Raw genomic sequence first — 13,860 nt, 5'->3', positions numbered from 1 at the left:
ACTGTATACACATCAACACCTTTATTCACCATAGACATATTAATGTGTTGAAATATCTAACAGTGAAACAAAGCTTATATGTGGAATTAAGGCTTAATCGATGCTGGCATAACTGAACGTCTGAGTCCAAAAGAGAGGTGGTACATGAGGATGGGTCTGATTGTCTGATCTCTCAGACCGTATATGAGACAGCTCAGACACCTGGGTAAGTTAACAAGGGTTAGAAACAGAACATAATGAATACGCACCATTGTGACCCTGTCCACCTTTCCATTCAAGGCTGACAGTATTGTAGAGACCAGGGAGGAGGAGAGAATGAGGAACAACTGTACCAGATGCAGCAGCAGTGTTCTACGGGCCTTACTGTTGAAAGCTTTGTCAGAGGAGGCAGTCTTGGCTGCCATCATCACACCAATATATGACCACAGGATTAAAACAACCACCGATATAAAAGTGATGCAAGTGAATGCTTTTTCTATGTCAGCAAATACTTTCAGCTGGAAAATCTTTTCTTTAGAGCAGTAGTCCTGCATTAACTGACCCATGGGTATCGACTCTAGAACCAGTAACATAAAAATACGAATGAGAGTGTTGATGGAGCACAGGAGCCACACCACAGCAATGGCCACAAATGTGGTCTTGATGGTGGCAATGTCAGCATGCCTCAATGGGAAGCACACGGCCACATACCTCTCCAGTGACATCACAGCCAGGTTGAGAGAGGAGATGCGAGTAGAGATCATACCAAACATGGCAATAAACAAACATATATAACGTGTCATGTACAGTCTGGCCATGGCCAATATGTAAAGCAGCTGACCTACTGCCAACTGAAAGGTGTCAGCAAAGAGATGATTGTACAGCAGGATGTAGCGAGAGGTCTCACGAAAGACTGGCTTGCTCCTCAGTGAGAACAACATCACTCCATTGATGAACAGGAAGACGAGACACGGTGACACTGTCAAGAATCCATAAAGTCCTATCACCACCTGCCCTTCATACTGCTGACTGACTGTAATGTTGTCCTGGGGTTGTGTTGTATTTGACATGTCTGTGAAGCATCTGAGGAAGCATACATAGATGTAGAAAAATACATATATTATATAGTACATCTGTGAGGCACATATTTCCTGCACTGAACAATTAGACATAACTTTCAAGCAAATGTTCATTAGCAATATGTATGATTATTCTAAAAGTATTGATTGTGTACCGTGAATTTTGGCCTAAATAATTTATGTCACTGCACAAATTGTAAAAGCCAATAGAAAAGTATACACCTCAATAAATAAATAAACTGAAACAGAGGCAGAGTTTTTGATTCCTTGTTGATCTCCTAAAATCATTTCCACTCAAATGGACTGGGTAGAAGAAATACTCACAGTGAACTAAGGCTTCATGCTTCGCAGGGTTCTGCCCAGGTTAGAGAGCAGCTATAGTATGATCTGGTGGGCTTGTCTGTCATACACCTCATATAAGAAACTCCCCTTTATACCCACATAATTCCATCACACGTGTCAGTCTCGTCACCTCACCAATTACAGAGAAGCATTGGGGGGGTGGGACAGCCTTTAGACTGTGTGTGTGTGTGTGTGTGTGTGTGTGTGTGTGTGTGTGTGTGTGTGTGTGTGTGTGTGTGTGTGTGTGTGTGTGTGTGTGTGTCGGAGTGTGTTCATTAGAAAGCCCTGGGGAGTTGACAGAAAGTGAGATAAGTGAAGTTGGTTTGGTTGGTTGTTTAGCTGATTGGATGGATGAATGGATCGATGAAAGAGAGAATGGATGGATGAGAGGGGAGCTATAGAAAGATCAACATAATTAAGAGGTTAATCAGTATGGGTTATACTGAGTGAAGCAGTAGTGACTGTTGAAAGGAAGAAAGGATGATGCTAGGTAGTTGAAAGGTTAGATAGATATAAGGTTGGAAAGATAGAAGGTTAGATAGATAGTATGTTAGAAGGTCATAGACAGATAGATAGATAGATAGATAGGATGAGTCTGGGGTAGTTCAGTGGAGTGGGTAGAGGGTTGGTTGGTTGGTTGAGTGGTTGAGAGTAGTAGAGTTGGTTGTGTAAGTGGTTGAGAGTGGTTTCAGGTTGGTGGAACTGGTAGCCAAGGGAGTGCATTGTTTTGTAATCATTCTGTTAATGGGTTCTGCAGGTCTCCTGTTCAAGAGTTCTGAAAGCAGTTCCAAAGCAGTTGCAGTACCAATGGGGAAGAATGTTGACCGAAATCAACATTCCACCATGTTAAAAGACAGGAGTTTTTGAGTTACAGTTTAAAAGTATAATGAGTTTGAACAATCTAAATATAAGCAACTCAAGTTAGACCTCTCCGCACGTTTTAAAGTTGGAATAGTGTGAATAGCTTAAAAGTTGTAGGAGAAAAATAAGTTCCTGAAGAAACTTTGTGGGCTTGCAAAGTCATATTTTGGTTGTTTAAATCGTTTGGATGATAGATAGATAGATAGATAGATAGATAAAGATGGTTTGATTGGTGGGTTGGATGGATGGATGAATGGTTGGTTGGTTTGTTGGTTGATTAGATGGATGAATTGTTTGATGAAAGATATTTATATAGATAGATCGATCGATCGATCGATCGATAGATAAATAGAGAGAATGGATGGATGAGAGAGGGTATAGATTGATAAACATTTGGAGGTTAATCAGTATGGGTTTGAAGGTTAGTTAGATAGAATGTTCTACGGTTGGGTGGTTCAGTGTAGAGTTGGTTGGTTCACCGGATTAGGAGTTTTTGGAGTTACAAAAAGCAAAAAGAATAGGTATCAGAAAGCTTTTTATCAGGGTTGATAAGATTTTCTGGGTCGTTGAAAGAAAGTGAGATACATGTAGTCTTATTATGGTAGTGGATAAAGTTAAAGACAGTTTAGTTGGTTGGTTAGTTGGATGGATGAAGGGATATGTTACAACCCGGCTCGCTAGGGGAAAGGGAAGCAACATATAACCAGGTGGAATTGGTAAATTATAGTTATTTTATTAACAAGGAACTTAAATTGTCTTATAAGGGTAACAAAGGTGATACAGATTCAGTGGCTACAACAACAGAAAAAAAGGACCTGCAGGGGCTGTTCAACTCAAATAAACATATAACCAAAAGCAAGCTCATAAACGCAGAGCAAAACCTAAACTTTCATCATGTAATCAAAACCAAAACGAAAACAAAACCTCACTGGCCTAAAGCAGTGGACAAAACTTAGGTACAGTGCAGAACAGCCACCTCTACTCCTGGAGAGTCTAAACAAAGGAATCTACTGAGTGTGGTGCAACATCAGTGCAACAAAACTATACTTGGCCCAATTTTCGGTAACCATAAACTAATAAACGATTGCGCTAAGCACAGTATCACAATACTAACACGTTTCTACACAGTCTATTGTTCTACACAAGTCTCACGGGTACTGGTCAAACATACACAGCCCCGCCGACTGACAAGCTGGCCCGGCTTTTTATCCGGCCCGCGCTGGGACCCGATAGGCGCGCTGGTTGCGATGCATCCAATCCGGATCCGCGCTGGCGATGTCGACGGAGTGGGCGGAGCCTCGGAATTTGTAGCGCGCAGCCTGCTTGACAGCATAACAGAGACATTCGGGCGGGTATCGGCTGCGGCCGTAACAGGATAGTTGAATGAGAGGATGGATAGATGAGAGAGTGGAGGTATAGATAGATAGATAGATAGATAGATAGATAGATAGATAGATAGATAGATAGATAGATAGATAGATAGATAGCATGAGCCTAAATCAACATTCCACCATGTTAAAAGGGAGGCGTTTTTGAGTTCCAAAAAGCGGAATAGTTTAAGTATTATGAGTCTGAAAAATATAAATGTAAGAAACTCAAGTGCAAGAAACTCTGCACGTTTTAAAGTTGGATTGGTGTGAATAGCTTAAAATGCTCTAGGAGCGGTAGCATACTGAAAAATCGGGAGAATTGTAATAATAATAATAATTGTAGCCCTATGGAAAATTAGGCCTAACTATTAAAAGTTCATTGATTAATAAATAGGAATTAATAAATAGTATAAATAGAGTTTCATGGGTTAAGTGCATGTATTGAATTATTTATATGATGTGAAATGTATTTTGTTTTCTTAAATACTATGTTCACAATGCTGGCAATAATGTAAAGGAATTTACTTTTGATTTCTGTGAGAAAAGTATTCAAATATAAAGTTTGTGCATTTTGTTTAATTTCATGAGCCAATGAGAATGTGAGTTGAAGGTCAGGTGTCAGGTGGATGAGTTTAGTTGGAGAAGGCGAAGAAAGAGAACGGATGTCGAGTGAAATTTAATAGTGTGGAAATAGGTAGCCCACTTATTTCTGTGTTTAGAACAAGGTAATGCGAGTGCACAACCCGTGAACTCTATAAGTTATTACGTTCGGCGTATGACCTGTTTTGGAACACTTTCTCTGCAGAGGAGTAACCGTTCAGACGGTCAACCACCTTGCTTAGCCTAGCCTAGCTCAACAGTGAGATAGCTAGTTTTTCTTCGGAGTGCTTATGGGCTGTGTGTTCGACCAACACGGGAGCTCAAGACGTCTATAGCAACCGGGAGAGACAGTAGCACACAAGATTCCTGCCGTTCGAGAAAACTGCACCGGTTGCCGAGAGAGGAGCTTCACGCGGCTGCCGGCTCAAGGAACTGGGAGTTTCGGTTTTGTCGTCTAGCTCGTGAGAGTGAAGGAGCCGCCATTTTAGGTGAGCTACAACGCACGCAAGCTACACGCGCCAGGCATGCAACGCACTGGACTTTGGTATAGTTATCATAGTTATCATTGCCGGCTTTAGAATAGGTTTTATTTAATTTCATTGAGGTTTACAGTGTTTACCAATTAAATTTGGATATTTGAATGTGCACGTTATTACTGATACCTGTAGTGAACAGACAAAGTAAGCATACAATAATAGTTAGAGATAACATTTTATTTAAAGAAAACAGGTTAGCCACCCCTATTAATTGCCCAGAACAGCAAAGGGGCGCTACATAACAATAATAATAATAATAATTTTGAGTTGGACTTGCTGAAACAAGCCCACTAATAACAATTGTAGGCTATAAATGTGCTTTGTCATGCAGTGACAGAATGATAACTGAGGTTATGCAAATTATAAATTGGGCAAAGGTTTTTAAAGTTGTTGCTGCATCATCATCTTCCTATTCCCCAACCTGTAACCATTTGCGCGGGAAAGTTCACGCGAGCCGCTCCTTGATCTAAACTACAAACAATGTTGTAATTGTCTCCGAGCCACCTCGATCATTTTAGTTATTTTCAGTTATTTGTAAGAAATCACCAAATTGCTGGTTATAAATATGTGTTTATTATTAAGCTTCGTCTTTTGATTTGAACCATTTATGCTTGTAAACAAATGCTAACTGCTTATGCGCTATTGTTTCTATGAAGAAAACACCGACAGTTTACTGCAGTAAGTGTCATGATAACATGAACTGATAGGTAAATGTCCACAATTTCGCATTATTTGGGATATTTTGAACAGTTTAAAAAGTTCCGAAACAGCTTGATTTTCTAGCCATATCAAATGTATCGAAAACTGAAAATTAACTATCTAACAATAATTAAAATTAACTATCTAAAAATCTGCGCAGGCGCCGGCGTGAGCAGGCTGTCCATCCAGTAGCTCTTGTTGTTTTGTCTTTTTACGTCTTTTTAACTACTTTTCCGTTTGCAATTTTTATATTTTATTTACATGCAACGCGTGGACATGTTGTATCCTATGGATACGGATACTTTTCCGCAGGAAAGCAGCAGCACAACGCGGACTTACTCGAGGAATCTGCTACTCGAGCTCAGATCAAAGGGAACTACCGACAGTACTTGCGTTAACAGCATTCCGAAGGAGATTCGACGGCCTTATCGAGGCTGCAGAGCTGGGACTAAAGTTAAGGAGAGGGTCCTAGCGAAGCGGTGGAAGTATAAACCGTCGATCCCTTCGTGTGTGATGGGTAACGTTAATTCACTTTCCAACAAAACGGACGAGCTGGCAGCTTTGGTGAGGAACGTAAAACTACAGGGAATGCAGCTTGATGATTCTCACGGAGACGTGGCTGAACAACAACACACCAGATGCTAACATTGAGCTCCCTGGTTTCTCGCATGTGAGAGCGGACAGAGACCCGAGTTTAAGTGGCAAAAACAAAGGTGGCCGGCTTGTACTCTACATCAATAACAGATGGTGTAACCCTGGACATATTACGGTAAAGGACATGATCTGCTGCCCTGATGTTGAATTACTAGCGGTGAGTTTACGTCCCTATTATCTGCCCCGAGAATTTACGAACGCCATCATTATCGCTGTGTACATACAACCCACGAGCTATGGCTGAAACCGCGTGACGTCATCCACTCTACCATCGCGAAGCTCCAAGCTCAGTACCCCGATGCTTACATTGCCATATCAGGGGACTTTAATCATGTCACATTGGATTCAACACTGCCCGCCTTTCACCAGTATGTCAACTGCCCCACACGACAGAGCAGAACAATTGACCTTCTGTATGCAAACATTAAGGATGCCTACACCGCCACATCACTACCACCACTGGGGAAATCAGATCACAATCTGGTCTCCCTACAACCACTGTACACTCCATGTGTTCGGAGAGAACCAATCAGAACACGCACCTTCAAGAAGAAGTCCCCCGAGACGGATGAGGCCATGAGGGACTGCTTGGACATAACAGACTGGAATATTTTCCAACAATCATATGGTGATGACATTGATGGGCTCGCACACTGCCACTCCGACTACCTGAACTTCTGTGAAGACATTGTTGTTCCCACAAAAACACAAAAAGCGCTGCTTTCCAAACAACAAGCCTTGGATTACCAGCGATGTCAAGGCCCTCCTCAATAAGAAAAAGAGGGCGTTCAAAGAGGGGGACCTAGCAAAGCTGAAGCACGCACAAGGGGAACTCAAAGTCAAGCTGAAAGAGGCAAGGGAGTTATACAGAAGGAAGGTAGAGAGGAAGTTGCAGCAGAACAACGTGCGAGAGGTGTGGGATGGGATGAAGATGATGACGGGCATGAGGAAGAGCAGTAGCTGTGTTGAGGGAGGTCGAGACCGGGCCAATGGACTGAACCAGTTCTACAACAGGTTTGACCACCCAGCTGCGGTGGCCTACCCCACCCCCTCTCCAGGAGCTGTCTCTGTCTCTTTCGGTGTGCAGGGCCATTCTACACCTCTCCCCCATCTCACACACCCCCCCATCATCAAAGGCGTCACCGACCTCAATCACCAGCCATCGGCCACTGTCTACTGGAGCGCCCAGGGACAAAGAGCCAACCCACCACCCACCCCCCCCTCCCTCCCAGCCCCTCCCCCCTACAATCACGGCAGACCAGGTGAGATCGGGACTAAAGCGACTTAACCCCTGGAAGGCAGCGGGTCTAGACAAAGTGTGTCCCAGACTGCTCAAGACCTGCGCTGCCGAACTGGGAGAGCCGCTGAGGTACTTATTTGACCTGAGTCTACGTCTTGGTAGGGCCCCAACACTGTGGAAGACATCATGTCTTATCCCTGTCCCGAAGAAGCCACACCCAAAAGAACTCAATGACTTCAGGCCTGTCGCACTCACCTCACACATAATGAAAACGATGGAGAGACTGCTTCTACATACACTCAGACCCCAGGTTAGCCATGCACTGGACCCACTACAGTTTTCATACCAGGAGAAGGTTGGAGTGGACGATGCCATCACATATCTACTGCACAGGACGCATTCTCACCTGGAAAAGCGCTGTGAGAATCATCGCCCACCTGGTATCCTGGATCACTGACTACCTGACAGGGCGGCCACAGTTCGTCAGACTGAAGGACTGCCTCTCGGACGCTGTGGTATGCAACACCGGAGCACCACAGGGAACTGTGCTCTCTCCTGTCCTGTTCACCCTGTACACGTCTGACTTCTGCTACAACAAAGAGTCATGCCACATGCAGAAGTTTTCGGACGATACTGCAATTGTGGGGTGTATCAGAGATGGGCAGGAGGGGGAGTACAGGAGCCTGGTGGAGGACTTTGTGCAATGGTGCAAACCACCTACAACTCAACACTACTAAGACCAAGGAGATGGTGGTGGATTTCCGTAGGTCTAAGCCCGCTCTGCTACCAGTCTCCATTGAGGGAGTCAATGTGGAGGTGGTCAGCACATATAAGTATCTGGGGGTACACCTGGACAATAAACTGGACTGGTCAGCCAACACTGATGCGATTTACAAGAAAGGACAGAGCCGGCTGTACTTCCTGAGGAGGCTGCGGTCCTTCAATGTCTGCAGCAAACTCCTAGGGATGTTTTACCAGTCTGTAGTTGCCAGCGCTCTCTTCTATGCAGTGGTGTGCTGGGGAGGAAGCACTAAGAAGAGGGATGCCGGGCGACTGGACAGGCTGGTAAGGAAAGCTGGCTCTGTTGTGGGAGCTGAACTGGAGAGCATCACTTCAGTAATGGAAAAAAGAACTCTGAGCAAACTGCTCACCATCATGGACAATGAAGGTCACCCACTGTACCACACCATCATCCAGCAGAAGAGCTTGATCAGCTGGAGGCTACGAGCACTGACATGCAAAACTGACAGACTGACTAAATCATTTGTCCCCAGAGCCATACAACTTTACAATATGTCAATCAAGGGCAAAGAGATGGACTTCTCTGCATAACCTCCACCCTCTGTATCACATCACTATCATGTATCATGTCACTGTTTCACCTCATTACCGTAATTTCCGGACTATAAGCCGGTACTTTTTTCCCACGCTTTGAACCTCGCGGCTTAAACAATGACGCGGCTAATTTATGGATTTTTCCCGCTTTCACAAGCTTCATGCCGCCAAAAAACTGAGCAAAAAAACACATTATGTGACGGTGCTCAGTTTTTTGGCGGCATGAAGCTTTCATTAGACCAATGAAATTGCCGAACGGGTTAAGGTGAAACAATGTAACTGTTTAGATTAAATCGAGCGCGCTCAAACTTCCCATCATTCTGATTACGGTAGTCATTTTGAAAGCCAAAACAATCGCCACCGCAATGAAGTTTGAGGATTTTAGAGGTGGACCATCGTGGTGTCTCAGATTTATGAGACGTAAAGGCCTGTCCATCAGGGTACGGACGAGTCTGTCAGCAGCTCCCTCCCGACTACGAGGAAAAAGTTTCAAACTTCCGCAAATTCACTGATGCAAAGATAGCGGAGCATTCCATCGGCCCGCACGACATCATGAATATGGATGAGGTCGGTAGGCTTGGTAGGCTACTGTTTACCGCTAATTATTTTTTTTTGTTACAAGCCGTGTTTCGTTAAAGCCTATTTATTTTTGTTACAAGCTGTGTTTCGTTAAAGCCTATTTTTTTTTGTTACAAGCCGTGTTTCGTTAAAGCCTGTGTAAAGTTCATTTGTTTCAATGTACCGGTAGGCACCTGCGCTTATTTATGTTCAAAATAATTATTTTTTTAAAATTCAGTGGGTGCGGCTTATATTCAGGTGCGCTTAATAGTCCGGAAATTACGGTAACTACAATGTTTACTGGCTATGCTAGGCCTCATACACAGCCCCTACCTCCCTCCACCAGCCTGGACTTAATGCACTTTAAAAATAGTCCATATTTATGTAGCCCGTATTTAGTTTTTAGTATTTAATGCTATAATTGCACTGTCCGATAATTGCACTGTCTGCCTTACCTTTTTGCACCTCACCTAACTGCAAAGACGTTTACAACTGCACCTCGCCTGTTTACAATCCTGCTGATGTTGTATGTTATGTGTGATACCTCTAGGTCTGTACGCTACTTGGAACCTGAATTTCCCCCTGGGATAAATAAAGTTTCTATCTATCTATCTATCTATCTATCTATAGTACATTGTACACGTAAAGTTGTCACTGTAAAAACAGAACCGTAAAATGTTCATGTTGTCATTAGACATTTTTTTTTGTTTTTCTCAGTTGTAACACTTCAGTCACGGAAATGTCTGCGCCGAATCGTCCTCTTCAGTTCAGCTTGGAGGAGGTGGCCCGACTGTGCTACGAGAGTGAGACTGATTCTGTCTCTTTGCCCATGGAAGGTGATGATGACATTGTGAGTGAAAGTTTGTGGATAGACAGCCTAAGCCTCAGATCTCGTAGGGAAAGAACCCCTCAAGGCTGCTATCTAGGGACCTGTCTCTTCACAGCCAAAGAGGGATCAATGTTTTGGGGGGCAGAGATCACCAAGTACCATCGTGGGGCTCGCATACAGTGGGGGAAATAATTATTTGATCCCCTGCTGATTTAGTTAGTTTGCCCGATTACAAAGAAATGAGCGGTCTATAATCTTTATGGTACTAACAAAATCAGCAGGGGATCAAATAATTATTTCCCCCACTGTATGAAAGCTGTAAGATCTGGAGTTGCAGCGATTTCTCACCATATAGTTTTGACGAGGAAGGTACCTGAACTTACCTTTGTGACTGTGTTTTTTGAAATATGTTTTCGGACGGACGACTTTCAACTTAGCTATCAATAGCAAGATCGTCATCGCCGAAAAGGGAGCACTGTTTTGGGGGGCGGAGAGCACCGCAGTCAGGCTTGCATATGAGAGCCATCATCTCTGGTTGGAGTGATTCTCTCCATGTAGCTTGACTGAGAAGTTCACTCAAATGACATTTATATCTGTGTGATTTGAAAAATGCTTAGAAGGCTCACTTTCGATTTCTATTCCGAAAAACTACCTCGCTAAAAGAGAGTGAGCGTTTAACTTTTGTGCTGCGCTTGTGTCGGTGTCACTCAACGACTCCACCCCTCTGTGTCTCTTACCATAACCATCCTGTCATGATAGAATATAGCTAGATAACTGTGGCTCTACTCATTTATGTTTGATGCCATCAATCTGTAAACATTCATCAAATGTCAATGACGAGTATGAAATAAGAAGTGTCATTGAATTAAAGCGGAGTCAACATTAATATAAACATAATGCATATATATAAATAAATATAAATCATTCTGCCATGGACTTGGTGTCATATTAAAGAGGAGATTGTGTCCTTTAAAACTAAACAAACTTGTAGTGGTCCATTTTCCTTTGTTTTTTTTGCAATACTTATATTACTATAATATGTAATAAAATGAGCATGGAATTTGAAAAGTCAGTAATCTACAGCAGCGTTCTAGAATTCAATTGGGTGCTAGAGGGTTAAATAAGGAAAATCTCTGAATGATAAATCAATTTGAGAAGATCTGACAAGGAGACATTTAGCCTAAAATGGGCTTGGATTTACTCCATGAAATTGCGGGTGAACGTCGTAATGGCCCAGTTATGGTAATGGAGCACAGCTCCTCCTGCATTCTACATTCTGACTGACACAACTCAAAATGGAATCTAGATCTGCATTCACTCTCTGATCAACCATATTTACAGTATACTATAAAGTTTATAATATGTAATTCAAAATCAAATCTGCCTTATATTGCTATAAACAAATGCAACCACTACTGTATACACATCAACACCTTTATTCACCATAGACATATTAATGTGTTGAAATATCTAACAGTGAAACAAAGCTTATATGTGGAATTAAGGCTTAATCGATGCTGGCATAACTGAACGTCTGAGTCCAAAAGAGAGGTGGTACATGAGGATGGGTCTGATAGTCTGATCTCTCAGGCCGTATATGAGACAGCTCAGACACCTGGGTAAGTTAACAAGGGTTACAAACAGAACATATCGAATATGCGCCATTGTGACCCTGTCCACCTTTCCATTCAAGGCTGACGGTATTGTAGAGACCAGGGAGGAGGAGAGAATGAGGAACAACTGTACCAGATGCAGCAGCACTGTTCTACGGGCCTTACTGTTGGAGGCTTTGTTAGAGGAGGCAGTCTTGGCTGCCATCATCACACCAATATATGACCACAGGATTAAAACACCCACCGATACAAAAGTGATGCAAGTGAATGCTTTTTCTATGTCAGCAAATATTTTCAGCTGGAAAATCTTTTCTTTAGTGCAGAAGTCCTGCATTAACTGATTCAAAGGTATAGACTCTAGAACCAGTAACATAAAAATACGAATGAGAGTGTTGATGGAGCACAGGAGCCACACCACAGCGATGGCCACAAATGTGGTCTTGATGGTGGCAATGTCAGCATGCCTCAATGGGAAGCACACGGCCACATACCTCTCCAGTGACATCACAGCCAGGTTGAGAGAGGAGATGCTAGTGGAGATCATACCAAACATGGCAATAATCAAACATATATAACGTATCATGTACAGTCTGGCCATGGCCAATATGTAAAGCAGCTGACCTACTGCCAACTGAAAGGTGTCAGCAAAGAGGAGATTGTACAGCAGGATGTAGCGAGAGGTCTCACGAAAGACTGGCTTGCTCCTCAGTGAGAACAACATCACTCCATTGATGAACAGGAAGAGGAGACACGGTGACACTGTCAAGAATCCTTTCACCACCTGCCCTTCAAATTGCTGACTGACTGTAATGTTGTTCTGGGGTTGTGTTGTATTTGACATGTCTGAGAAGCATCTGAGGAGACAAAAATACATCCATTATACATCTGTAAGGCACACATTTCCTGCACTGAACATTTAGATATATGCATGTAACTTTCAAGCAAATGCTCTTTGGCAATCTATGCATGATTATTCTAAAAGTGTTGCTTGTATTTACCTTGAATTTTGGCCTAAATATATATGTGGCCGCACAAATTATAAAAGCCAATACAAACATATTTGCCTCAAGTAAAATAATTTAAAAAAAGGCTCTTGTGAAGAGAAAATGAAAATGAATCACAATGCAACAGCTTTTGATTCTGCAGCTTCCCTGTTTGATTCACATGAATTCAGATCAACCACCTTGTAGATCTCCGAAAGTCATTTCCCCTCAAATGGACTGGGTAGAAGAAATACTCACAGTGAATTAAAGGTTCATGCTTTGCAGGGTTCTGCCCAGGTTAGAGAGCAGCTAGAGTATGATCTGGTGGGCTTGTCCATCACCCACCTCATATAAGAAACTCCTTGGTCCACCCATCACACGTCAGTCTGGTCAGTCTCCAATTACAGAGAAGCATGGGACGACGACGAAGACAGCCTTTAGACAGTGTTTGTGTCTGGGTGTGTGTGTGGGTGTGTGTCTGGGTTGGTGTGTGTGTGTCTGGGTGTGTGTGTGGGTGGGTGTATTTCCAGAGGATTTACATTCAAATAGGATAAGGCGGCGAGCCAGCAACAATGAAAGAGCTATAACATGAGACTTTTTTGTGTTAATTGTATGTCTTCTGGAACCACTCTGAATATAGAGGCAAGTTGGTTGGAGGAACGTTTTTTTCTATAAACAATTGAAAAAGTCTGTGTCCCAGAAATTGTGTGAACATATGCATGACCAAAACATGTGATATAATTATGCAGGGGGTTGATGGCACCTTATAGAGGTGGGATCAAGAGAGGATTCATTTTAGCCATTCTGGTTCTGTTATGGATGGGGGTCGCGACCCCCAGTGCAGGTGTCTCCCTCTGTCCGTCCACTGTGCCACCTCAATCACAAACTAATCACCAGCTCCTGTGTGTAATTGTCACTCATGCTATATGTGCTCTCACTTCCCTTCACTCCCCGCTTAGTCTTCACCGTTTGTTGGTCACTTTGTGAGCGTAAGTTATATGAAAATACAAGTACTATTTTGAGACTGTGATCTCCCCTTTTGTTTTCGAGCATTGAGTCTGTGATCCTTTTGTTTGGTACTGCTAACTACTCGTCCGCCTCCCTTTCTCTGCACCGCACCTGAGTCCGCTTACAATACCTAAACCAGACAGGTTCTTGAAAGATGTGAAAGGTTATTTTACT

General features: G+C 43.0%; 2 protein-coding genes across 2 annotated transcripts; both read right to left on the bottom strand.

Annotated features, from left to right (window-relative positions):
- Positions 1-86: 86 nt before the first annotated feature.
- On the bottom strand, positions 87-1,049 carry LOC310821901 (odorant receptor 131-2-like; the record flags this gene model as incomplete). The annotated part of the gene is made up of 1 exon (XM_083694176.1): positions 87-1,049. The coding sequence occupies one exon, from the start codon at positions 1,047-1,049 to the stop codon at positions 87-89; it is 963 nt and encodes a 320-aa protein (XP_083550302.1).
- Positions 1,050-11,582: 10,533 nt separating this feature from the next.
- LOC310821891 (odorant receptor 131-2-like) lies at positions 11,583-12,536 on the bottom strand (the record flags this gene model as incomplete). The annotated part of the gene is made up of 1 exon (XM_083694167.1): positions 11,583-12,536. The coding sequence occupies one exon, from the start codon at positions 12,534-12,536 to the stop codon at positions 11,583-11,585; it is 954 nt and encodes a 317-aa protein (XP_083550293.1).
- Positions 12,537-13,860: the final 1,324 nt, after the last annotated feature.

This window comes from Argentina silus (assembly GCF_951799395.1).
Source record: "Argentina silus genome assembly, chromosome: 2".
In the NCBI taxonomy this organism is placed as follows: Eukaryota; Metazoa; Chordata; class Actinopteri; order Argentiniformes; family Argentinidae; genus Argentina; species Argentina silus.
This window is presented reverse-complemented; position numbering and strand designations above follow the sequence as displayed.